The following is a 26,831-nucleotide window of genomic DNA, read 5'->3' as shown; positions in this document are numbered from 1 at the left end:
TCTACAGACAGGTGAAAAATTAAAGGAAAAACCCGAATAATTTCGTGGAGAAACATAACGAATGCTGATGTTTCCATACCCGTGTACTGCATGATGCAATTAAGCAATTAAAATCCTCTGTGGCATGTATAAAAATGTTGAGCAGGCCCAGTTATCCTCAATTTTGGATCAAGATGCAAGAGGATTTAAGGTCTTTGAAAGAGGGTTCATTATTGGGGCACAGTTGGCAGCTTCAGTCACAAAGACTGCTCAACTGACTAGTGTTTCAATAGGAACAGTGCCTAAAGTGACATCTGCATTTAGACCTACGGGAAAGACATCAGGGTCGGAAATTGAGGTTGAAAGCGTGCATTCGATGCTCGTGCATTAGTGCGATATGTAAGGGAAAAACAGAAAAGCAACTCTCTCTATGGTGACTGAGAATGTCAATGCTGGATGTGATCAGACTGTGTCTGCAAGAACAGTCCATCGACAACTACATAGAGAGGGATATTATAGTAGGGTTGCAGTGCATAAACCCCTCCTTACAAAGACAAATGTGCATTTGAGAGTTCAGTGGTGCACAAACCATAACACTGATCTACAGCAATGTGAAAAAAGTGATATGGTCAGTTCAACTTATTCTTCACCATATTCTCGACAAGAGGGCAAGTGCATGTGTTCTGTACGCCAGGAGAATGGAACAGGCTCGAATGCATGACCCCTACAGTGAGGGGGTCTGGTGGCTTGTTTGGGTCCACTTGTCCCCTTAGAGGGAAGGGTCATTGCAAATCACTTTGATGTTGATGCTTGCTCATTTTGTGGCAATTGTAGAGAGGACCTGATTCATTTGTTCTACAGTTCTACAGTTGCAATTGTGTGATGGACTTCTGGAACGAGCTTGCCTTGTAGGCTATATTTCGATGAACACTGACTTTTCCATCAAATTTAATTTAAAGGCATCCTGTGGTACTTACATAATAGTTATCAAACAATTGAGAAGATGACCTATTTAATTGTACTTGTAGCTAACTGTCATTTATATGCAAAAATTCCAAAAGAACATCCCTAAAGCCAATATGTTTTGATTGATTTAAACAACACTGTTGTACTTCAGAATCAATTTAATATGGTAATCTTCACACCATGTATTATGAACATGCAAATTATAACTTTTAAATCAGTTTCTCAACATTTTGGGGCGAAAGCATGTAAACAGATACCAATTATCCCTTAATTAAACAAATGTATTGGTGTTTGAAACTGTTCCTCTCATTCATTCCCCCACCCCCCATTGATAAAGAGGGATAAAATGGGATACGGTACCAAATAGTCTTATTGTACCACTCTACATCTTCCATATAGTAAGTTTTCATAGTCTCATTCCTGGAGGTTTTTGAATGAATGAAGTATGTCTATGCTCTATCATCATTTTGCACAACAAGGGAACATGACTCTCTGTCAATGCATGGAGTTTAGATAATAGGAAAAGCTAAGAGTTAGGCTTTACATTACTGCTTATTGTGATATCAAATTGTTCATAGATGTCAGCGCATTGCTTGGGTACATACTATACATCCAATGAGGAAAAGGAAATTCCACCATTCAGTAGTGTATTATGTGAAGGAATAAAATAGCGGCAGCATCTGACCACTAGGAAGAAACAGAGTATATATACCTCATATGCAGGGAACTGAATCGCCTTCATCCTCAGACTATAAATATTGCTTTGCCTTATTGGCATTCTTCCAATCTTTCAATGTAAACATATGCACCAAGAAGCAGCTGCCCACCACGGCAACTTTTTTACCCAGCACCACCCCTGGGTTTCAGGGGTCTGGGGTCAGGTGGAGGGTCAATCTTGTTCCTCACGGACGGGGGTTAGTAAGGGTGGTGGAGAGTCAGTGTCCCGTGGCAAAGAGGTGGAGGCGTCAGGTTTATGTCTTCTCCGCAGTTCAGGTCCCTCTTTCTCCTTCTCCTCCAGTAAAATCTTCCTTCCCGGGGACTGTAAAGTCAAAAAAAAGGGGGGGGGGTGTTGAGACAGAAAAGAGAGAAAGAGATGAAGAAGATAAAAAGTGTGACGGAGAGAAGAAAGATGAGTTCACAGGCGTGGAGACGAGTGGAGAACGAGATGAACAGAAACAGATGGAGTAAACAAGCATATGGAGGGGGGAGAGGAAGGAAGTGGAATCATTTTAATTTTAGAGGATTTGCAGGAGTGGAAGTTTGGTAATGAGAGGGTATGGGGTAGAGGGAGAAAATGGTGAATATGTTTCAATTGGTCAGTGGGTCCAGATTACATGTGTGATGTTTCCCCTCACCTGGTTCTCAGCCAGCGCCTCCTTGGCCATGTAATACTCCGTCTTTAGTGTGATCTCCACCTCCTCCGGAATATCAGGAACCATCATGTTAATTAAATTTCCTATAAAGAACACCACATGCTGGGGAATGAAAGAAAGAGGGAGGAAGAGAGCAGGGGGAGTAGGGAAAGAATGAGAAATCAAAAAGGGGAAGAGAGAGAAGAACTTTATTTAGTCCTCAGTTTGCAAAAATAATAGTTAAAATGTATTTAAAAATAAATAAATACTTCTTTTAAATTCTTAAAAGGATCATTTGTCATTGTCAATCATAAGCAAACCAAAGCTTCTTCTAGTCAGGTGACACCTGCAGGCTTAGTTAACAGAGAAGTGATCACATCTGCTTATTTTAAATCTCTGGTTACGTCAGAAGTTAGTAATCAGCAGGATATTGCAAAAAATATGAAAGCGCAGATCACAGTAGAAGCTGTAGGGGCCATATGAAAAATTTAAATGGACTGTCCATCTGACATCTTAATTCCTCAGCCAAGATCTTTTTGTACAGATGTGGCCATAACCTTCAATTATCATACTTCCAATTGGAGGATTTGGTAAAAACATCCAGCAAAAAATATTCCCATGTAAACCAACACTGCCAAACTCTAGACCACTATTTAACACCATGAGGCTGAATATGAGACAATTAGCTCAGTTGTAGTTTTAGTCAATACGGAACTCACCTCAAATATGATGACAAAAGCCAATTGAATAGCCAGAAGTTGGAAAAATTCAGGCAGCAGGTTTCCGTTATGGTCCCTGTGGCCTCGATACCTGAGAGTTTAAACAATAGGTGTTCTATGAACAGCTTGAACATTTATTTTGCCTGTTGTCAGGAATAGCGCTGTAAGCGGCAAAGCACCTGGGTAATACCACCTAGTAATACTACCTGCAGGGAGTGTGGCTGTATACAAACGAGTGGTTCTACCTGCAATTGTTACAATATATCTACTGAGCCACAGAATTGCTGTACCTAGAAAAGGTGTAGGTCACCTACGGAAAGTGTGGTGCTACCTGCACTGGGTGTGGTTCTTGGCAAAGCTGTCGGGGGCGAAGGAGAGGGAGAAGTTGACATAACCCTTCAGGCTTCTTTCAGTGGTATAGCGGTAGTAGAGGCGAGGTAGGAAGTCAGAGGTGAAAGCGATCAGGTAGGCCTGGTACCAAAACAGGAAGTTACACAATGCCTGGGCAAATATCTGACCAGTGGCCTAATGCATTTAATTCGCCTTTCAGGGTAAACATGATAAAAGTGTCTCTCACGTTGCTGATGACCGCCAGACGTGTGATGACCTGCATGATATCGAACCAGATCCCAATATCCTGCGCACGGTTTGCGACAGGTCGGCGGTACTCTCGCACAAACTTTTGAGCGTCCAGACGCAACTCTATCCAGTTGTTGATAAGGGCAAAGAGGGGCGCCAGTGGGAGTGCTGCCACAAAGATGGTGACAAATCCAAACTGCACCACTATAGCAAAACACAGACGTTTGACAGGTGTCATCTGAAGCTTGAGAAATCACCAACGGTAAACACACTTAGATAGGTGATATCATCACAAACAAGATCATCACAGGTTGACATATGAGGTCATTACAGTTACTATATGCAATTTAATGCAATATGGTAATTGCATTTTTGGGCTCAATAAATTGAATTTACCAATTAGTTTGAGTTACAGCTACAGCTACAGTTATAATGAGTATATTAATATTATTAGTTGTATTAACATCTCCTTCCCATGAGAGCACACAGAGCACATTATTGGAGCCAGAGGTATGCTTGGATGAGCTGTTTCCTCCCTTATTGCTTGAACCAGTAATGAGGTTCAAAAGGTACTTCAAAGCAAAAAGGGTTGGTCATAGGAAAACACTCATAGCTTTTGTTCTTTCCATAGTTTTGATCCCTGTTTTTGTATCTGTGATTGAATAACAGTGTGTGGGAAGTGTGGTGCAAAAATAGCACCCTTGTTCAAGGGGCTATTTTAGTATCAAAGAATGAAAGAACGACAGTGCTAAAATAGTGAAGCGCTCTAAATTTGGAACTCATAAACAGGAATGTTTTTGATGTACAATATCATATAATTGTAATGATTTTTGTAGTGAACCCCCTGACCTGCATTCAGCATAAATCTTTTGGTACAAATGGACAGCAGCATTGACCAGTCATTTAAACTGATACTGGGTCTGAAATGCAATGAAGCTTTGAGACAGACGGTTTTGCCTCACTTAACCTCAGTGATGCTGTAAAATGGATGTGCACTGCGATCTGATTCCTACAAATGACCAAGATGCCTCTCAGAGATGTCTCAGATCTCTGAGGCGTGCAGGTGTGCCTCTCACTCACCCATGTCCAGGTATTCACTGAACAGCCCTTCACACAGCAGCAGCTGGTAATCAGTCTCCCAGGGCGTGGTGCCCTTCCCCTGCCCTTGCCCCCCATCAACACCCTCAAACTCGCTGTTCCTCTCCTCACTCTTGTGGAACCTACGCTTATTCCACCAGGTTTTCAACTTTCTACAGAGAGAGAGAGAGAGGGGGGGGGGGGGGGAAGGGGAGAGATAGACGGAGAGGGGGATGGAAAAACAAATAAAATGTGGGCTTGCAGTGCAGAAAACATCATAAGGGGAATCAGAAACCTCAAACGGACTGAGCAGTTATAGTGATGTAGAGGAAGGTTATAAAGACAAATGTCACTAAAGGGAGAGGAGAAGGGCAGGGGGATGAAGAGTTGGAGGCTAAAGAGAGAGGGGGTCATTATGGATGGAGAAACAGGAAGATGGCAATAAGGAGAAAGAGAAAACATTGAAACAGGTAAACTCACGGACACACAAACTCCTGGACATTATTGATCAGCTGTTTTCCCACCATGATGACCAGCAACTCCTGTGCAAGCTCGATCAGACAGCCTCCAGAACCACACTGTCGGGGACAGACAAAGCACGCATATACCTTTCTTTGTTTTTAGGACTTGGTTTAAAACCGGAAAAGCTACCATTCTTGCTATGAAAGATAAAATTATGTTGACCAGTAAGGACATTAAGGCCCAATATAACTATATAAAGGATGAATAAAAAAAAACACACCACACTGTCATTATGCATGTGACAGACAAGAGTGACAACATACTCTCCAGACTGCAGACACAGAGAGACAAGCAGACAGAATACACCGACCGAATACACCTCACAAGAGTACGAGGGTGTTCAGTCACTTACGTCCTCACTAGGAATTCCGAAGAGAGTTTGGTGATTTCCAGGGTAACCGACAAACCTGGGAACCAACATCATAAACAGTTCTGATGAAGGCTTTGCTATGTCAAACCAACTGCTGGAATCAGTCATGTACAATCCAGAAATTTTGGATTGTACATGATGTACATTGGATTGTACATGATGTACATTGGATTGTACATGATGTACATTGGATTGTACATGATTGTACACGATGTTACAATAAGTGTGCAATAACATCTGTACAGTTAAATATGGGATCACATTTACCAGCAACTACTTGAAGAAAAATGTATTGATTGGACACAATGCACTCACCTGGTCTAAGTGTGAGGTCCCACACACAATGCCTACTTCTATTGTGAAATGTTGCATACTCTTGTCCATTGAACTCACCCCTGACCTCCACTCAGCTGCTATGGGAAGGGGGGAGGGGGCTTGCAGGGTTTGGTGTTAGAGGGGTAGTGGATAAGGAAGGGGAGGAGGGGGTGCAGTGGATCAAGCCTCATTTTTGCTGTTGGTCTGGCCCTAGTGACTCACCTGCCCTTGAAGAAGCCTACGTATATGGGAGTCGCGTAGAAGTTGACAAACTGGAATATGAAGACCTTCAGGATAAAAGCATCCTCATACTTTGTCTGAGTGCGGTGCATCTCTAGAGGAAGAAAGACAACAGTCAATGCAGCAGAGTGTGTGCGTGCATGTGTGTGTGTGTGTATACGTGTGTGTGTTTGTGTGTGTGTGTGTGTACGTGTGCGCGTGTGCGTGTGTGTGTGTGTGTTTGTGTGTGTGTGTATACGTGTGCGTGTGTGTGTGTGTGTGTGTGTATACGTGTGCGCGTGTGTTTGTGTGTGTAACAGAGAGAGAGAAAGAGAGAGAGTGTATGTATATGTAATGTGACCTGACGTTAATGCACATTTGCATGTTTCAGTTTGCCTTTAATGTGTAGAGCAACAGTGCCTGCCTCTGGCGCTGCCCTCACCCCAGCGTGTCAGCACTCGGGCCAGGGAGATGTACACTTGGGACAACAACAGGATCACTATGAGATTGAGCACAGAGCCGGTAATGCTGGCTATCCTCCCAGCCTAGAGGGAGACACAGAGCAGCAGGCTCAGCGCATACTGAAAAGAGGAGGACTACACAAATCAATTAATGTGATTTTATTTCTCACAGATGAGTGGAGACTCACAGAGAACATGAAGAAGGTATTTTTGGACTTGGAGATGATGATGTGCAAAATGGTTCTGTATATGATGATGCCAATCAGAAACATCACGACGACCGCAATCTGCGAGACATAAATATTTCACTCAGTCCACCCTGGACAGGAATGAAGGCAGTGGTTTACAATGTCAACTGGTCAATGTGTTTTGGAAGAGAACTGAATCAGGAGCAGGTCAGGAGTCTCCATGTGGTGATCTCAGAGATATACTATTGTTGAGGTTCACAATAATAGTGCTCGAACATGATACTCAGCAAATAAACAAGATATATTTTTTCTCTATGGAGAAAGAGTCCAACAAAACAGTCTACTGCTTGCATCCAAAAGAAAAAAAAATGTATCATCTCAAATTATAAAGGATAGGGCTGAAAATTTGGAAACCAAGTAAACTGCATCCACAGCTGCTTCTCTGCCAGTGTTCCATGGGGTATTAACAGAGGTCACCAAATGCTGTCTCAGAGTGACGATGTCAGAACCGGAAGGTCTCACCATGATGACGATGGCCATGCAGCCGGTGAGGATGCGTCTGAACCGAGTGCCCTCAGGGAAGTAGGGCTCTTCCGCACCCGTCACAGGATTACGTATGGTCATGGGCGCCAAGGCACAGTACTCTGGCCTTGGGCGTTCCTGGGTCACAGAGAGATAACACCAGTTAGAGGCACAGACTGCCTGTGTGAGAGTGTATACTGTATTTGACTGCCCTGCTATTGAACACTTCCTGTTGGATGATAGTCTGATTCCTCTGCTTGAATTTTGCACAGTTGTAACACTAAGGCACCCAATCAGTCAGTGCCAGAATGAAAGAATTAATTCTTTAATGTAGGTTCTACACTGATTGGACACAACAAAACAAAATGGGGAGGTTGCTTCCAGTCTCTACCCACATCGGTCTCCTCAAAGTTAGAGCAGTCCCAGCGGTGGGCCAGGACAGCGTTGGTGCGCTTCCAGTACTCCAGAAAGGCTACAGCCCACAGAGACATGAAGACGCTGAGGAACACTGTTCCCCCGTGGTCAAACAGCAGCCCTGCCTTCATGACAAAGACAGACAGACACATACACTAAAACCCTATATCACATGTATATACTGTACATATGTCCATGCACACACAGCAAAAACCACATCCCATAATTGGCAGTCATGTTCGGTAGAAAAGCAGATTAATTTAGCCACAAACGCATGCACAGACATGCGTGTGCGTGCACACACACACACACACACACACACACACATACACACACACTTGTTGCACATACCTTGAAGGTCAAGCAGATGCTGGAGAGGTTCCAGTAGGTACAGGTTTCGCAGAGGGGACACATAATGTAGGTGCCTCCACTGTCACAAAGCTCTTTACTGTGAAACAGGAGCGATACATTTTAGGGGTTAAAGAATGGCAAGAGCCCAGTTTTTATTTATTTTATTTTTTGCGTGGCATCCCAAGAGGCATTCTGATTTTGTGCGGTGGTACAATATCACTTCATTATAATGTAGCAGTCTAGAAAGTGACTTTATTCCTTTCATCCTTCAACACCGTCCCCCACCCCAACCCCCAACCACACACACAAAAAAATATATCCTACTCACGCTGGCACATCAGTAACCACAACCCAAATTCCAAACAGGAACACTACTGTTCCCACCACAGTAGCAGGCAACAGCCAACCTATATAGAATCCTGAGAGAACAAGAGCGAGAAAAACGTAAGTGAGAATACAATGTAATCAAGCAGTGGCCCGAGCCACTGGAAGCTTTGCATGTTTGTTGTGGCAGTGTTCACGAGTGGCTCTGTCATACCCAGCCAGGCGAAATACAGAGCGATCTTCTCCCCGTAGTACTGGCGAACGTGGTCCAGGGGCTGGTACTTCCTCCAGCAGCCCCAGCGTGCCCAGTAGTGGTGCAGAATCTGGCGCAGGCTCAAGGTCTTTGGGTCTACATCACCCTCAGGCATCTCAAACGGACCCTGGGGGGGAGTGGAGTGGGGGGGGGGGGTGTTCTCAGTCAGCAACAAGTATAAGCGTAAAGATCTCTCGGCCACAGTACTCCTTAACCACCAAGATCCTTGGCTTAAGGTTTGAGGTTTCCTCTCATAAATGAGGGGGGTAGGGGATTTGCCCTTTGACTTAATGGTGCAGCCTTATTAGCTGAGGGAGGGGAAGTCTTACCTCATGAAGAGGGTATGCTGCTGAAAAGACTTTCTCGTTGACCAGTCTGTCGATTCCGACCTCTCCTTTCTTCACCACTCCATAGGGTGTCCTGGCCAAAATCTCATATACCTGTATGTAGGCCAGAGAGACAGTTCTTTCACATTGGCTTATCAGTACTGCTAGGCCCTACGGTCTCCACTACGTTCTCTCTGTGAATTACATAACTGGATTTGCACTTCCTTTGCACTCCACACAATTTGTACCTGCTTTCATGTATGTGTACACATGAAGACATACACAAACTGAACTGTCTTCTGTATTATTGATTTTTCATTTTGATATTTACAGTAGTTCCTGGAAATAAAGTTTAAACAAGGCTGGAGATAAATATTTCCATTGTTTGGATTCAGTTTCACACATTCTGGGCTTGCAAAATCATGGCTTGAATCACTGGTGAGACAGAAGCTTGTTCCCTGACCAAGGAATTGTGCCTTAACTTAAATCTCCAGCTGTAAATTCTGAATATGTACATTGTAAAAACAAATATAATTATGATATACATTTTATATTCTCCTTGGAATGTTATATAAAATAGAAATAAAATTGATAAATGCTGACAGATGTAAATTCACTCACAATCTCGTGTCTCTGGGTGTTCTGGAAGAAAGTGTCCTTATTGTCGCTACCCAAATACCTTTAGATGCAGGTGAACATGAGAAATAAAGACACAAATATGTAAGCATACCCACAAATATGCACACATGTAGATGAAAACATATAGAGAAAAAGAATGTATGAGGAACATTGCTCAAAAAGATTACAAAAGAAAGAAACCCTTGGGCTTTTATAGGACTGTAGAGCCTCAGCCATTTAAAGCTTTCTGCATTGCTGCCAATGTGTTCCCACCAAAGAGGAGACCCAGGTTCCAGTCACATATCCCAGTCAATATCAAGTATTGGCTGCCACATATATTTTGAAAATTCTTTTTTAAAATTTATATGTAAGGTATTTTAGCTGAATTATTTTCACAGTAATCCCCTCCATGATTTATACTGACTCCTGGCTTTTCCAGTGCCATCTGTGGCCAAGAGCTCAGCAAAGCATTGCATCATGGGCCACATCCCCACTCAGGGATCACGCAAGAAGGCCTCCTCCCATCGATCAGGCGTTTTCGATGAGGCTGGATAAAACTGGCCCGTCGCTGTCTGTGAGGAAACTGCCCAGTTGTCTGACAGACAGAATAGATTAGAATAGAATAGAATAACTTTATTTTTCCATGGGGGAGCAGAATGCATGGGCCTGTATTCAGCCAACATTGACCTTACCTTTAAGTAAATTCCAGGCTGAGACATTTTCTTCACAAACTCAGTTTTAGGAGTTAGTTTTAGTAATTGCTGAATTTACCAAACTGTGCGTGAAGAAAAAAATAGTTTCTTTTAAGTGTTAGTTCAATTTATGGACAAATGTTGATTAAATCCCAACTATGGTTTTATGAGTGGGTGCAGGCACGAGAAAAAATGCATTATCAGAGATTGTAGGTTCAGTAAGGAAAACAGGAATCTTTTGTTTGTATAAGCGCAAATAATTCAAAGGATCTTCAAAATATTCAAAAGATATTTTCATATCATTTCATTTTTACAACAAGGATGAATGACAACACATTACAAATAGTAAAAGAGTGACATTCCCACCCTCCCCATACCTGTCCAGTTTGTGTGCGTGGAACTGGCAGGCATAGAAGTCTGGTGGCTGGTTGGGCACATCCTCAGCCATCAGGTTGGGGATGGACAGTTTCCGAAGGAACTTTTCCGACCAGTTGCATGTTTTGAGAGGAACCTCCTGCCAAAGACTGTTCTTGGTCAAGAAGTAACATGAATCTCCTCTGTCAAGTTTTCCCAATGCAACACTTAATGATCAGATTCAGTGCAATGCTTGAGCTTCTCAGTGTGTTAAAAGGTTGCAGTTCATTTCAAGTCTCTATGAGTCTCCATGTATGTGTGTGCGTGTCAGTGTCCAGTTTGAATCAATTTGCCTGTGATTATCAGTCTGTGATTATCTGTGTGTTTCTCTCAGTCTTTGTTTCTGCGGATCTCAGGTAACTGACGAACCTGCAAGGGAACTCTGAGGCTGATGTCCTCAGCGTAGTAACACAACACACTCCAGGGGGCACTGAGGAGCACATAGGTGATCTGCTTTGTGTCATTATCCACCACCATCTAAAAGACAGACCCATGCAGACAGACAGATAAAAGGATAAGCATAGCACATTCGTTACACATTCCGGAACATATGTAGGCATTACATGATAATGATGAGGTTTGATGATAATGTTTATATCTTTTCCTATTCTAATGGCTGTCTCTTACACTGACATTTTAGTTGTTTATGAAAGTGCAAATACAATAGAAATGTTTTTCCACAGGATCCACACTCAGTAGTATGTAGGCTACTGTCAGTCCACAAATATGGGGACAGAAGCAAAAGGTATATTGCAGTTAGTGAGATTACATTTCTTTAAAACTCAGCAACATTTTCTGTGGTATAAGTTACCGTAAATGAATATGGCTGTCTTATACTACAACAGAAGTATTGAAAACAGAACACACTCGTACTGCAACAGTGCAGAACCTGCATTATTTGCTCTGTGCATCAACTTGGTTCTTTGGTTGTTCCCTTGAAGCACTGGAAAAAAAAGAGTTTCTTCCTGGCTGCAGTTTGGTAAACTATAAAAATAAAGTGGTTTGGAAAACCATGTTGCAAACAAAATAGTAACACAAACCCATGAAAAGTTTGGTTCAAAAGTGAAAAATAGTTCCAGTCGCCATTTCTTTTCAAAATATTATCCAATTTCCAATCTCATAATCCTGTAAGAAATCCCAGTGTAGTGATCACTGGATTAGAGCATCTGCTAAGTGATTATAATCCATTTACTGTAATGTAATCACACTGTTTCTGCCAATACACTTACAATGATTAATTAATTAATGTGACAGAATGGTCTAAATACTGTCACTGTTATCTGGTTAAGCTTAATAAATTCCTTGAGAACATAACAGTAATGCGCTGGTACTCTCTTATTTTTTCGTAATAACTTCAAATAATATCTTGTGCGACAGCCCCGCCATGCATATAATAAAGCTATTTCCATCCCTAATATACTCAAACCGGTTAGGGCAGGCTACTGCTTTGCTTACTCTGGGACCTGTCTTTGCTTGCCACTGTGCAAGGAAACACAAGATAACAGAAAGTGTAGTATATCTCTTGGGTCTATGAGGATAGTAGTCATGTTGATTTATATCTTATTTTTATTTAGATACATTTTATAGTTTATTAGTACAGTGTAGGTAGATGGACTTCTGGTGCGCCCTGGAAGTTAACAGACCTTGAATTGAAGACTACCGTTATACATTGAGGCAACTGGTTGAGCACCAGGCTTGGCTTGCTGAAGAACAAAACAAATATTTACACAATTATTCTCCCTCAGGCTACATTCACTTGGACTGTGATCCACAAAACGCCAGCAGTCCAGCAGGGAATAATGAGCAGGCCATGATGATCTTGTGTGCCCCTGCCCTTTGACCCCCAGAGACATCGCCCACCTTCTCTAGAAGGATGCCTGCAGCCTGCAGCTTGGTCAGGAAGTTTTCCCTCCACTTCCTGTGTGAATCCTTATGAGAATGGGACGCCTTTTCTTCTGTTTTCTCACCCTTCATCTCTGGGAGTCCTTCTTCCCACACCAGCACAAAGTCTGTACAGACAGAGCCCACCAACAAATGTGCATGTATGCAAGACACACACACACACACGCACTCACGCACTCACGCACGCATGCATGCACACACACACACACATATGCAAACACACACACACACACACACACACACACACACACACACCCACATACGCACACACACACACACACACACACAAATGCACACACAAATGCACATACACACACATAGTATAAGCACATTAAGGAAGAGGAAAATCAAAGAAAAGAACGTTCAGCCCTGAGGTATATACTAGTAAGTAAAATGATCAATGTACAACATGCACACTAATAATTTGATTATTGAGAGTAATCAGTTTAAGGCAATATTACCATTAAGCGTTAACATAGTTTGGAATAACACAAATTCTCAGGTTTAGATGGATTCTATCAATAATCAGGCTAAAGTCAGCAGTAATTACTAACTGATGTAATAACCCACTCTTGCAATTTGATTAAGCATGAAGGTAGTTTCTCCTGTCCAAAAATCATTAATTAGTAATTACACCACCCACCTCATATTTCTCTGTGTGTTGCTGTTCACCATGTTGGTTTTATTTTGAATTGTACAAACAACCCCTGGTTCACTGAAGAGATTTCACATGCACAGTTTTAAAAAGCCAGAAGACATCTGACTAAGGCCTTTACTTACCCCAGTAATATAAAATATTGAACAAAAATCTCGCTGTATTAATTGAGTTACGTTTACTCTGAGTTTGACCTTACCCTGATTAAGATAATCAGATAAAGGCATTTGCATGGCAACTTTCATAATTGGAGTACGGCCTTAATTGGGTTGAACATCAAATGTAATCAAATTATTACTGTGAATGTAAATGCAGCAAATTGCAGTGCAGTCAAGATAGTTTAGTTTTACTGAGGCACCTCTGTGATGCCTGGTGTCCTCTCCCGCAAATGAATTGTCACCATTCCTCATTCGTTTCACTCACCAATGCGGGTGACCCCATCGCTGAGCACGTTCCTGTCCGGGGCAGTGACCTGTTCCTGGACACACAGACATATAAAGATTCTTCAAAAGATTGTCCCTGTCAGAGGAGTGTTTTATGAAACTGGTTGGGTGTGGGCTGCTGGGTATCTTTGTTTTTGACTTGTCACCACTGTTTCAGCATCCTGCCTTTGTACTCAGCAGTGCTAATTGCAGGTCCGCCCCCTCCCCCCCACCCTAAAACAGGAAGTTGGGTCCCTGCCTAATTCTACAACATACAGTAGATGAGTGCTGCCACTTAAATGAGGAAAGACACAAGCACACACCCTAGAGAAGTGGAATTCTGGCACACATTTATGAATGCGCTTACCTCAGTAACCATGCTGCCGTAGTTCAGGTCTGGCTGCATCGCCATGGCAATGAGGTTGGCTTTGTCCTCTTTTTTTTGCTTCTTCTTCATCATGGCAGCCATGTTCAGTGTCTTCCCTCCTGTTCCCCTCACCCAGACTCCCCCTCACTACCCTGGGACACAAAAGTTTACCTATTGTAGGGACATAACTGAATGCCAACGTAGCTCTCCCCCTGTATACTCAAACTAACTGATTATTGTGTTTTCTTTTATCTATCCACTACTCACAGCATCTCATGGTAAGAGTGTTTGTGCGTATGGTACATAATAACCCTACACTAATGCTCACATAAATAGTTTGATGATATTCATGTGATTTTGAGTATTTAAACATACAGTATATAAATTATTCATTGTCACTGTCATATCTAACTCTCTCCTTTAGCCCTGTGTTGTCAATACATTTTGAATTCAAGACAGTTTCAAAATTTCAATAACACAACACAAACTCTGACAAAAAAACAGGCACACATGCATGTCATCACATATTCCCTTCACTAATCATTGAACACTCACTTTAGTGATATAGCACACACGATTGCTGCCACATTATTATTATCATATTTATTGGACTATTCTGGCAGTTTGATGCACTTGCTCGAGGGGAGATTTGAACCCGGCCTCTCACTCACCTACAGGCTCCAAAGAGAAATGCGTTACCAGTCAGCTATGTGCTCACTAGCAAGCTAGCCAAGCTACACCCGCTACATATAGCAATGCTCTTTATTATGCCATCTTTTCCCCCTGTCATCCCTTCGCATCAATCACTAAGGAGCCCTTTCTTAGGGGCCAGATTGTTTCTGTGCCCCATCCACCCATACAAGCTTTGCATGGGAAGGACAGGGGAGTGCAGCTGTTCATTGCAGAAGACACAATCTTTTTTTTCACCTAACAAGATATTTTAAATACAAATGTCAAAAAAGTACTATTGACTGAAGTCACCCTGACCATCTAGAGTGACAGAATTCAAATATTGTCGCTTTACAGATTGTATAAAACCTTGTATAGCTTTTGCAGCCTTTGACACAATTGGCAGAACTTTGAGATTCTGTCTGTTGCACTGCGGTGTTGATCAATATAAAAGTTGCCTGAAAAATGCATTTCTGACTCTGCCGGGTGTTTTTTTCTGGCTGCCACCTGTCATCTCTGACCTGCTGTGGACAACATTTCATTTGTACTCAAACACAGAGCATGTTTACACTATATTCATTTAATAACTACTATTGTTTTTGGGCTCCGAATGATAAAATAAACCAATGATCAAACCTCATGTCAAACCTCATGTCAAAGCTGTTATTACCCCCTGAAAACATTCAAAAATAAATGACAAAAATATACCTTTGTTAAACTGAAAGCCCAAATAATTTAAATGAGCAACATAATGAATACAGGAACTTAAACCATTAGAAATGGTCTACTATGCTCCCACCCTTGCTTACAAATGAGAATTGGTCTTGGGGAATACTTCAAGTAATTACATCCGTTCCATTGTTTTTTTCGTCAGTGTTTCCCACACAGTTTCAGAGACATTAAATCTCTCACAGGCAAAAAGGCTTCTCCTTCACAAGCCTGGGAAACACTGGGTAATCATAGCCACTCACAGTTCCACAGCCTACCCGCTCCACTGCAGCACCTCTCTGCACCCTCACAGGCAAAACTCAGAGACCTGCAGGACATACCTTCCAACTCCTTCTGAAGACTGTTAAATGACGTCAGTTTCTGGAAGATCCAAGCTGGCTTCAGTGATTCCAGTCCCGCTCTGATCTCCTCTTCTTGCTTGAGAAAGAAATCTCCAGGGCAGGAGTTTGATTCAGATAGGAGAACAAAAGCACTGATCATAAATGTTTCCTGAAAGTAGAGATAAAAAAGGGGAGGGAAAATACAGACAGAAAGGGAGTGAGAGAGGGAGGGAGGGAGAGACAAAGGCAGAGAGAGAGGGAGGGATAGGGCAAGAGAAAGCAAGTGAAAGAGAAGTGTATGGTTGTTTACAGATTGCAGAAATACTTATGTTCAAACCCCCAGAAGAATACTACAGTGGTAACAGTTCCAACAGGGAACCAACAACCTGTAATAAACAAACAGTACTACCATTTAAAGTAACCTGCAGTCCCCCAGACAAACTGTCACCCCTAACAGGCTGCACACAGGACATAGTTCATCTCAAAAATACATCATTCTATTATTTGTAGGCTAAGCACAGCCACAGGTATGTCCAGGTCTCGCAGACAGACTGAAACTTATATAGAGGCATACTACAAAAGATAAGAGACTATACTCTCTTTTGCATGCTATGCAAATCTATGCATAACTGTCTTCAGAGAGAAGGTAATGTTAAATTGGAGTCAGATACATACATATTAAGATACATAGGTAAGGTCACACGCTATTCCTTCACTGCTTGGACACTTCCGCCATTTCGTGTTTGAGCAGAGTTATGCAGAAGCAGAGATATTTCAGTGATCCTTCTCATGTTTGCTATGAAGGTGGAGCTGCCCTTTGCTTCTCTATCTTCCTAGGGTTATTCTAAATGCAAACAACATGAACAAAAACTAACATCCTAGAGCGCTGCTGCTGATTCAGATGTAGACAGAAGGATAAACCTGTCTCTTCGATGGCTTTAAAAAGATTGTGTCTGCCAATCGTCCAGCTCTTCCTGGTTAAAACTCAACAAAACTTTAAATTTGCCTGTGATTAACTGAGATATCAGAAGTTGAACTATGCAAATAATGAGCCTCACCGAGAAGCTGCTGGGTGGCTCATCCTGTCTCAAGGCACTGTTCCCATGCATAGATCAGCCCCACGGTGTGATATTGAATCTGGATTGTGCCAGTACCAGCTGCGGCTGGCAGCTCTGCAGGATGATGCACAGCTGGCTCTACCAGCAGCCAGGCTCTGCCCGGGCTCTTCCTGGGACGGCAGGGTTTCAGGCAGCAGGGGTGAAATATTCTCATCACGCACCTGTGAGTCCCACTGGCCGATCTGGCGCTCACAAGTCTGTCTGGTGAGCTACATGGGGAATGTCTTCCCCCTGCTCATGTCTGTGCCAGCACATGCTTGTCTGTGCTCTCCCAAACAGGCTATGATAAGAGTGAGCATGACTGAGCTTTCAAAATTGGGGAGAAAAGGGGACAATCATTTTTAAAAATCAGCCACATGCAGAACTCCTGTAACGTTGGTCCTGTGATGAAAAAGGATAAGGTCTCACACTGCCACCTAGAGGAGTGACTATGCAAATGTACATTCCAATTTCAGTAACTCTTATTTAAACCTGGGACTCCAGGTGAGTTAAATCTCTGACCAATCAATGGCATTTATTCATGAATTAAATGTCAGGTACAAAAGGAAACTAGCATTACCACAGGCCTCAAGGGCCAGACTTGAGTATCCCTGCTTCACATTCAGTGAGCAAAAATAACACAGTAATTACCCAGTGCATAATGCACAGCACGGGACACTACAGTAACTTGTAGGTTTAGCTCCTGTGGTGTGCTGTAATGGCTACAACATGGCATCATAACCCAGCCTTGCCAAAAACAAACCTTTGTTTTAAATGAATTGTCTAGAACTAGCCAACATTAAAGGTGTCACATACACAGAGAGTTTACAAAAGTATTCAGACTTTCTGATTCAGATATGGTTTCATGGAAATAAATCAAATTAAATATAACTGTCTTTGCAAGGTTCTTCAGAGAGTGAATTTCAAGCAAATATTCTACCATGAAGACTAGTTTAAAAAACAGTTCCAAAATAAAGTACAAAGCTTCAGGTCTGAGAAACAGTATTTACAAAATGCTATATACCTTTGTGCATAATGAAATCATTCATTAGGAAGAGGTTGGTGTATCATGCCAGTGCCTAGATCAGGCTGTCCCTTAGAAGTGAATAGCCATTTAGGGATTAAACTGTCTATGGAAAACACCATGAGGCCACTGTTGATTTAAAGAGCTACAGAGCTCAGCAGCCAGAGGATACAAATGAGGAGTAATATCCATGAGCCAATTTCTCTCCTATTCAGAACTTATCCAGGATGCATCACATAGTGAAATAATGTTAATCCTATTCTACTTTCTGTATTTTTAAGATAGAACACCCACTTTATCTGTTAGCTTGCTGTCTTGGGTCTTGCAAATTGTGTGATTGTGGCTAGGAAAGACATGATATTTTATTTCAATTTTCAATTCACGCAGTAACAATTACATTTAAAATTGTGGGTCATGTCTACGACTTTGTTCAGTATCAGTGTAGATTGCATGCTGCGGAATCTGACTTAATTTTAAATATAGCATAGCTGAGATTTGTTTAAAAGTTTTCTCCAAATTGTTTGCTAATGAAATAAACCTGCGGCCATCCACTGCAGGTGTTAAGGTCTCAGAACTTGATAGCAGAGTGCTTGTTGACTTACCAAATGCTGTGAGGTCCTCCTAGAATACACATGCATAAATTGCCTTTTAATGTCACACAAGACATGTAATCCTGAGCATACAGTAAAATAATTGGTGCGTGTGGACTTTTCAATGCCTGCGTGAGATTTGAGTGTCCAAGGGGGAAGTGTTTCAGAGGGAAATCTGCTGGTGCAGAGGAACTGGCACTCTGATCAGTGAAGGAAGTGTGACTGAGGCCCAAGCTCTGATTGGCTGTTATCAGCTCCATTTCCCTTGCTTTAATCTGTCAACCATCTAGAAAATGAACCTTATGTTCCTGTTCTCTGGGACTGCCAGACAATCACATGCACTAATCATTACCATTACCAATTGCAAAGTGTGCCAGTGTTGAGTGAGTGGCAGCAGCTCAAGACACAGGTATATGTGAGTCCTTTCATATTGAGAAGGATTTGACACTTGCTCAAGAAAATTAATGACCGAGAGCTTTGAATTCTCAGCAACCCACAGCCAGCCAAGAGGCAAGCACATTTTGTCTGAAATGAAGTCACAAATAGTACAGTACCATTGTAAGAATTGTTCACGGCATAAATATTCATATGAATATACATGACAGGAGCACCTTTTGCTCTAAAAGCAGCTACAAATATTTTTGGGAATTTGAAAAATTCGTTTCTGCGTCACGTTTTGCTTCTGTACCCCAAATTTTCAAGTTTTTCTAATTTAAGTGCCCTAAATTTGATGGGTCTGAGGCCACGTAGCTTTGGTATTGAATTTAAAATCATTAGCAGACTGAAACAGGTCTTCTGTCAGTATTTGCTTGTGCTTTGCACTGTATGTTTTTTTCAGGTCTGACACTTTTCCCCTCTCTGCCAAAGGGAAGCATCCCCATAACATGATCCTTTCCCCACCATGCTTTACTATTGGAGTGATGTTAAGTGGGATTTGCCAATATGTACTGTTACATATTGGCAAATAATGTTTGACAAACACATGAACAGGAATTACTTCATATTCTTATACAGTATATTATGACAGGACTTGTTTTTATTTAACTGACATTAGATTCATTTCCATAAGCCAAATGTGATTTGAATGAATGGGAGCCAAGCCAGAAAATTTGCTGCTGGTGAGATTGCACAGAATAGGTGGTTTTGAGGAAAGACAAGTGGAGCCCTCTGTCTGGTGATGATTCGCTTGCCAAGAATGCAGAGCCATTTGCAGACATCACCGATGCCTTGGGGTTGCCTGAACCTAACAAGGATGGGAAAGCAGTTTCATGCCTCTAGTCGGTGCATGTGAGATGACCTGGTCTGGGTATTCTGCACTGAGCTGAGCACCTGAGAGCCTGTTCACCTTTTATTGTTGTGTATCATACATTCTCATCCCATCTCATCATTCTCATCTGGTTATGGTTATACACTTTGTTGTACGTCGATCTGGATAAGAGCGTCTGCCAAATGCCTGTAATGTAATGTAATGTAATCCCTCCTGTTATGTTTGGGCCAAAATGGACTTGTTTCACACATTAACATCATTGAAACACCCATAAACTTTCAGCATTAATTTTTCAGGATGAAACATGCAGACATCCTCAAACGTTTTTTAAAGAAATTATTAAAATTGATGAAATAGCTGTTGTTTTTCAAAAGTCAGAACACCATTATGGTACAAAGATACTATTCCCACTGATGCAAAAAGGTAATTGGGAATGCAGCACAGAGTGCAAGAAATTTATGACTTTATGTAAAGTTTTGTATGCACACACGCGCGCGCACGCACAGACAAACGCATGCATGCGCACACACACACACACACAAAAGCATGAATGCACACACACATGCACACACACGCACGCACGCACACACAAATGCATGCATGCATGCACGTGCGCGCGCACACACACACACAGACGCACACTGTGATTAGGGACATGTGGGATAAGCGGGAGGAGCACTTACCATGTCTGTACAATCCTGCGGCTGAAGTCACGGTGAACAAACAAGCGGTTCCTTTCAAAGGCTGTGGTCTGTTCAGGCAGTACATGCCCAGCAAACAGGGAAATATAAGAACAAAATATGGGTGGCATGTGACACAAGATCCAATTAAGGGCCATTCCAGGGGAAATGGCCACTTCTGAATCTTGACCTCCCAGAGCTTTCTGATACTAGACACCCATTGCACAACCTTGGAGTAATGACCTTTGGTATACTTTTGAGGGGGAAAAAACATACAGGCCATCATGAAGAAAATGAGGGAACAAGCATACATTTGCACTCTACTTTTGGCCTATCTACAATAAATGATAACACAATGGTAACATACATTTTTCATGAGTTGTTCTATACAGTCTGATGTATAGTCATGCCAGTTTACAGAGTGGGATCTCTGGTACTTTTTGTTTTGCAGTACTATTAGAGGGGGTGATTGACTGATTTAAAGCAGGGGTGTAGAACTCCAGTTCTGGAGGGCTGTCTGTGTGCTGGTTTCAGGATTTTGTGCAAACTTCTACTCTTAATTATTTAATTAGCTCAATCAGCTCAGAGTCAGTCCTGGGTCTTGTTCACTCCATAATGCCTGGCGTCTCGTGGGCCGTGGATCTGCTGCAGGCCCTGGAGTTAGAGACTGCTTAGCACCAGGGGCTATGCCAGCCCTGGGATTCTTCCATCTCCTGTACAGCGGCCCCTGGCACACTGAAAGGCAGTCCCAGTGACTCACCAATGCCTTTGTACCTGTGGAGAGGGAATACGTAACAATAGCTGGGGGTCACTGCCCACATTGGAGGACTGGGCCCATTTTCAGGCGAAAATGCTGAAAATGGGGGACTCAACACATAAACAGCTGTTTTTGTAAAATGGTAGAACACATATTGCCAAATATATTACTGCAAATTGCAAAAATGACTAATTTCACTCTACCATTACCATGCTTTTGGAGGGCACTGTAAAAAGAAAAACTACAGGAAAAACATAACAATAAAAGGTATTACTATTATAATGCCAAGATAATGATAGGTAGGATTCATCACTATCTCATAAGACCCCTGTGTACTGTAACTGCACATCGTTCAATATGACGATATCTGGACGATTTAATTTCCTCGGTATGCTGCACAGTTCTCACTAATGCTGTACGCATAATAATTTTTTATATCCAGACGCGGGATTGAAATTTCATAAATACAATTTGCGCTCACAAGCTAACTGAAAAAAACAAAGTAAAAACCATTCTGGTCGCTGCACCGAGTCTTAGCTTCAGCTAGACTAATTTTGCAGCTCGCTTTAAGAATCAAGCGTGAAGCATTCAAGGTGCAGTTGTTTTCCATTTTTATTTCTGCTTTCAAAACTGGCACTATATTTGCAAAAAGGTAATAATGCGATGTTTTACTGACGGCTCTTGATGCTTTCTACCACCAAAAAAAAAAAAAATTGCAGTGCCACTTGCCAGTTTTGCTAACAACACAAACAAACGACGTAACTGAATACGCTGTAGGCTACTTAAAATACAAAAAAAAAAAAAAAAAAAAAGCAAGTGAGACTACATTCCTAAAGCAGAATGCTATTGTATAATGATATATTTCATTTAATGGGAATTAATCCGTTTTGTACGTTAATTTCCATATACCATTTTAAATCCATTTCGGTTGAGGCTTGGTATTTATACTGCGCAGGTAAGTGGTGCAAACAAGTGTTTTGCATTAATTTCAATATTTACTACAGCCTTTTAAACTTATTTTTTTTTACAAACATTTCTGTGTTACACAGCTGTAAATATCTAATTCCACTGAACTAAACGTTTGTTGTACGTATTAAAGTAGGCTATACGATTTGGGTGTTTGTGTAGCTACAATATCCTATAGAAACTCTCATTCAGTGTGTGTACACGGAAGTGGTGGGCAGGACAGACACGCCCGTCGCAACTGGGACTTTAAATGGTGTCTGTCCCGTGAAATGACTTCGGACTTCACATACAGCGTGACAACGTACTCAAACGATCAGTTTTTTGAAAAACATTGAAGATCATATTCTTTTTTAAGTTTTAACCGCGCAACAACGAGTAAGTACACCCATATCCTTTGCAGAACAGCTTAATTTTATTTTGTTGCATCGTTGCAATTAGACTTGGGTTTCGTGGATTCCAAACAATTTTAATGATATTCAATTCAGCCCACTTAGGTCAATGGACTACTGTTGCCAGTAGCGTAGGCTGCTTGGAACAGTTTTGGAAGTATGATTTGACTCTCGTTCCCTTTAGGCTACGCCCGTGTTGTTCACTAACATCACTATAGCCGAATTAACGGATTGATGCAGGAAAACTAACAGTCTTTTTTCCCCCGGACCCAGCTGACTTTATTATTAGCTGGTCTCTCCATTACGTTATTTGCAATCGAGTCACTGTACTGAATACTCATATTTGTAGCATCTTTACCTTAGTGGTGAAAAGTGCAGAACTAGGATTTTTGTGAAATCGATTGTGTAGCTTTGGACCATTGTTAGCCTTATCTCTTCCTTCCCAAAACTGTTAATTAGCTTTTGATGTGGGGATAGCCTCAATCACCCCCCAAATCAATTATTTAGCTTTTGATCATTGCTAGCCCCCACCCCCGACTCTGTAGCCTACCTCCAACCTCAGCCCAGCTTACCCTGCGATTCCTCTGACTCATCAACCCCAGTGACCGCAAAGCAATCAAACTCATTATTTAACATCAAGTACTGGTTGAATTGTTCTGATATAGAATGATTTTAAGTACAAGCACTGTTAAGTATTTTTTGTTAATTGAATTGTTCTGGACCTTAGAACAATCATTCTATCAAAAAAAGGTGAATACTGGTCTATGTTACTAATTAACAGGCTCATAAAAAGAAATCACTTTCACATTTACTTATTTCCTCCTTGAACACAGGTCCTGTGATCCGTGTTTGTAATGAGCTTTCAGAAGATTAAAAGCTCAGTTAAATGTAATTGAGAGCTCAGCTGGAATATAAAGCAGCGTAAAGTAACACCTGACTAGAGTTGAGATACTGTGCTGTAATCTATTCATGCAGGGTGCATAATAGACAGGTGAGGCCAAGTAATTAATTTAAAAAATGTTAAATTGGTGTTTCACCCTGTTACTATTTTAGGTAATCACACTGACCAGTGCATCAGACCTGGGTCAAATACGTATTTGTTTTGGATTCAAATACTTTTGTGAGCTTTACTGATCTTTTCTGGTGTATTTGAACCAATGAAATACTCTCAGAAAGTGCAAACCCCACCTTCTGGTCATATTGGCAGGCTCAATTACACCAGGCAAGTTCAATAGAGCACAGAAAAGTATTTGACCCAGGTCTGCAGTGCATACGTACATGCCAGTCAGATGGGTACAGAGTTAAACAGGTGTCAGACCTGGTCTGGTACGATGGTGCTGACTATCTGAACAGGCTGAACAGGTCTGAACAGGCCAACGGATGTGTGGAAGGCAGTGGTGCTGCAGGCAGAAGTTCTCCAGGGGCTGTGTGCAAGCGAGTCTGTACGTGAGATGGTCTGTTTGCAGAATGCTTGCACAGAGCTGCTGAAGGACCTCCTCCATGCCAAGCACTCTATGCTTGAGGGTCCCGGTGAACAGAAGGGGACAACTCGCATTACCACACATCTCGCGCTCGCTGTTCCTCATATGTCCTTGCATCTCGGGCCAACTTGGGTGGAGTCCAGGCATGAAGCACTCCAAGCCGGTGTATTTCACACTCTACCTATTCCTGATGTTGAGAACATACCAGTCTTTCTTGGTTGATGTAGTCTATACCTCAGGAGGAACTCATGTGCAACTGAGGTACATACTGTTTTTTGTTACAGGGAGGCAAGCAATGATGTTGGTTTGGGTCCCAGCTCTGGCAGTGCTGACAATGATGGTGCTGTTGTTGATCAGCTTCCTACTTTTTAAAAGACAAGGTGAGTCTGAAGATGATGCCAAAATAGGCTCAGGTGTTAGCTTTATTCATTCAGATGAATTCATAAGGTACAGATCTGGAATGTGCAACTGGCTTTACCTCTGTGTGAGCAGACCTAAGGCAGGACTGATCTGTGTCAGGATGCCATGAAACACCTGCTCTTAATTACTGAAAGGGGGGGGGGGGGGGCAGCTGGAGCAAATCATTTATTTGATCGGACATTTTTTGATAGTCTTGAGCTATAGCTGCAGAATGCATGCTTCATCCATTCATTATCTATTATGGCTTATTCCTGCTCAGGGTCACGGGGGGTCAGCTTCAGTGTGTGAACTACCGATTTGTAGAATGTACTGATGACTGCTGTAGTCAGAGATTCAACATGTAAAATCTTGAATTTAAGGATGAGATGGATCTGCTAAACCAACTCAGAATTTATTATGGAAACTGCAATTTAACTGGTTTAGTGTACACCATCTTTACTCGTGGAACTCATTTTAGTGGCTGTTTTGAGGTGAATTGGGGTTAACATGCAAAACAATATATGGCACTATTATTATGGGATATGTAAACAGTATAAGGAGTCTGGATACCTTGACTGCATGTGCCTGATACTAATATGGAATGTTGGTGTACCTCATCCTGTTTCATCATACTTTTTCCTTTGTTCAATGACATAATTCTTGTTTTTCATTGCTGTGACCAGCTAAACTGGTATCTCCTTTTTTGTGTCCCTTCAGCTTCCAGTGGTATTGTTAACCCTGGAGGTAGGAACCTTTATTTTATAGCTTGTTTTCAGCATATTACTGTTGCAGCAGGATGGACTTACAGTCACCAGTTTAGACTATGTCTTAGAACCTCACTATTTCATTCATATCATTCACTAGTAGAACACATTGGTATGACATCAAGTGTGATTTTACTGACTAAATAAAAATGTATATATTTAGTAGGTATGCATATTCCAAAGCAAGGAACCCATTTCACAGCAGTCATGTCAATTTATTTTAAACTAGGCAATTGACAAGAAAAAGTTGTCTGCAGAGCTATTTGGAGTTTGAAGTAACTGGATGTTAAAGAGTGAGTAACAATGGAACAGGCAGGAGATGTAATGTGTTCTGGGCTTTGTATGAAATTTAGATTGAGAAAATGTACATCACTATAGGATTTCAAATGAGCTTATATTCTTATTTAGTGAAATGGCAACAATTCGGCAGTGTATCTTCACCTGTGATCTACGCACCTTCATCTACTTAAGTACCTGTACTTGCAGCCCATTATCTAAGTGTGTCTTTTCTCTCTCTTGCATAGGCACTGTGGGCTCCATCATCCACTACCCCCCAAACATCAGTCAGGTCACCCATGGATACCTTCCCATCTGAAATGGTTGCAGACTAAGACCAAATCCTCGCACTCACTTGAAATGCTGGCTAGATAAAAGATGTGTTTACTGCCCAACCCAACACTCACCTCACAACACGCTTAACCTAATACCCATTTGCAGGCACAGGTGTGCTGTACTTGTAAAAGCGGTAATGCTGTGCAGATATTTTAAGTTCATTGTTATTGACGAGGTGTCAGCACTGGTATAAGATTCAGAAGGAATGATGTGTGTTTTTGAATGACGTTGAATAGTTTAACTGTAAATATTTCCCGGTGATATCTACAGAGATACGTTAGCGTTAGTGGTTCACCGCTTGGACATGCTGCCGTTTTTTAAAAGCTTGTATATAATTGCTATTACTGTTGCTTAAATAAAGCCATCACTGTGCCAAATTATACGTAATTGCAGTGAGTTTATTTTGGATTGCATTAACTTCTATTCTTGGGCCAGGCAAATGTCTACATTTTTTGCAGTACCCTGGAGCCATAAAATAGTGATTTTGGCCAATCATAAAATTGGCCTATATATAAAAAAATATATTTGAGCACTCAAACAGGGCATCCTACTTAACATCTCACTAGCGTAAACTATCCACAGTTGATAAGAAATATATAACAACTGCTAAATAAAATATAATTAGAATAGGTTTAACTTGAGAGAAAATGATGAACAGAGACTGCCTGAATTCCTGTTTGCATATATGAAATGTTGGCGTTCTCTTAGTTTCAGACCTCCAATACCAGGCCTTCTGACCGGAGAAATGTGCAGAATGTGTGCTCTCTTATAGGCGCTGACATGCTGTGAGCATGAGGACAAGATACAGGGAACCAGGCAATGTGTGAAAGCCGGTAGGGATGTTGCTGTGTTTGGAGCTCTCTGGGTGACATCTGCACTCACTCTTCTTCACTCACTACCCAGCCACAGGTTGTAGCTTTCATACCTACATTTTTTAAATTGCTGTTCAACTGTCATAAACGGTCAGTCACTCTGATGAAGTGCATCCAATTACTTCACCAACATTCAGTTTGTTCATTTACTGAAAATTATATTTGAATGTGTCAATCTTATTGTAGGCCTATACATATTTATATAGGT

The 26,831-nt window shown here is 41.7% G+C and overlaps 1 protein-coding gene and 2 long non-coding RNA genes across 5 annotated transcripts; 1 reads left to right on the top strand and 2 right to left on the bottom strand.

The window, feature by feature from the left end:
- Window positions 1-1,091: 1,091 nt before the first annotated feature.
- On the bottom strand, window positions 1,092-15,888 carry ano7 (anoctamin 7). The gene is made up of 24 exons (XM_035384396.1): window positions 15,726-15,888; window positions 14,008-14,159; window positions 13,642-13,696; window positions 12,522-12,670; window positions 11,031-11,138; window positions 10,625-10,761; window positions 9,559-9,616; window positions 8,941-9,051; window positions 8,573-8,738; window positions 8,363-8,453; window positions 8,035-8,131; window positions 7,665-7,808; window positions 7,270-7,407; window positions 6,748-6,846; window positions 6,541-6,643; window positions 6,102-6,213; window positions 5,547-5,601; window positions 5,153-5,250; window positions 4,676-4,845; window positions 3,594-3,799; window positions 3,348-3,487; window positions 3,017-3,107; window positions 2,301-2,420; window positions 1,092-1,984 (listed from the first exon to the last, which is right to left on the bottom strand). The coding sequence occupies exons 2-24, from the start codon at window positions 14,107-14,109 to the stop codon at window positions 1,835-1,837; spliced, it is 2,700 nt and encodes an 899-aa protein (XP_035240287.1). The 5' UTR covers window positions 14,110-14,159; window positions 15,726-15,888; the 3' UTR covers window positions 1,092-1,834.
- A 3,569-nt stretch (window positions 15,889-19,457) lies between these two features.
- Window positions 19,458-23,311, bottom strand: LOC118209087. Of its 2 annotated transcripts, none has more exons than XR_004761680.1 (3): window positions 23,046-23,311; window positions 20,387-21,157; window positions 19,458-19,679 (listed from the first exon to the last, which is right to left on the bottom strand). It is a non-coding gene; the product is annotated as an uncharacterized LOC118209087 (long non-coding RNA). The 2 variants fall into 2 exon arrangements; XR_004761681.1 differs by having other exon boundaries at window positions 23,068-23,311.
- Window positions 22,309-26,133, top strand: LOC118209086. 2 transcript variants are annotated; one of them, XR_004761678.1, is made up of 4 exons: window positions 22,309-22,481; window positions 24,261-24,356; window positions 25,093-25,119; window positions 25,664-26,133. It is a non-coding gene; the product is annotated as an uncharacterized LOC118209086 (long non-coding RNA). The 2 variants fall into 2 exon arrangements; XR_004761679.1 differs by lacking the exon at window positions 22,309-22,481 and adding an exon at window positions 23,371-23,486.
- Window positions 26,134-26,831: the final 698 nt, after the last annotated feature.

The sequence above is a fragment of the Anguilla anguilla genome, chromosome 12 (genome assembly GCF_013347855.1).
Source record: "Anguilla anguilla isolate fAngAng1 chromosome 12, fAngAng1.pri, whole genome shotgun sequence".
Lineage (NCBI taxonomy): Eukaryota > Metazoa > Chordata > Actinopteri > Anguilliformes > Anguillidae > Anguilla > Anguilla anguilla.
The sequence above is the reverse complement of the archived record's forward strand: the minus strand, read 5'-3'. Positions and strand labels throughout refer to the sequence as shown.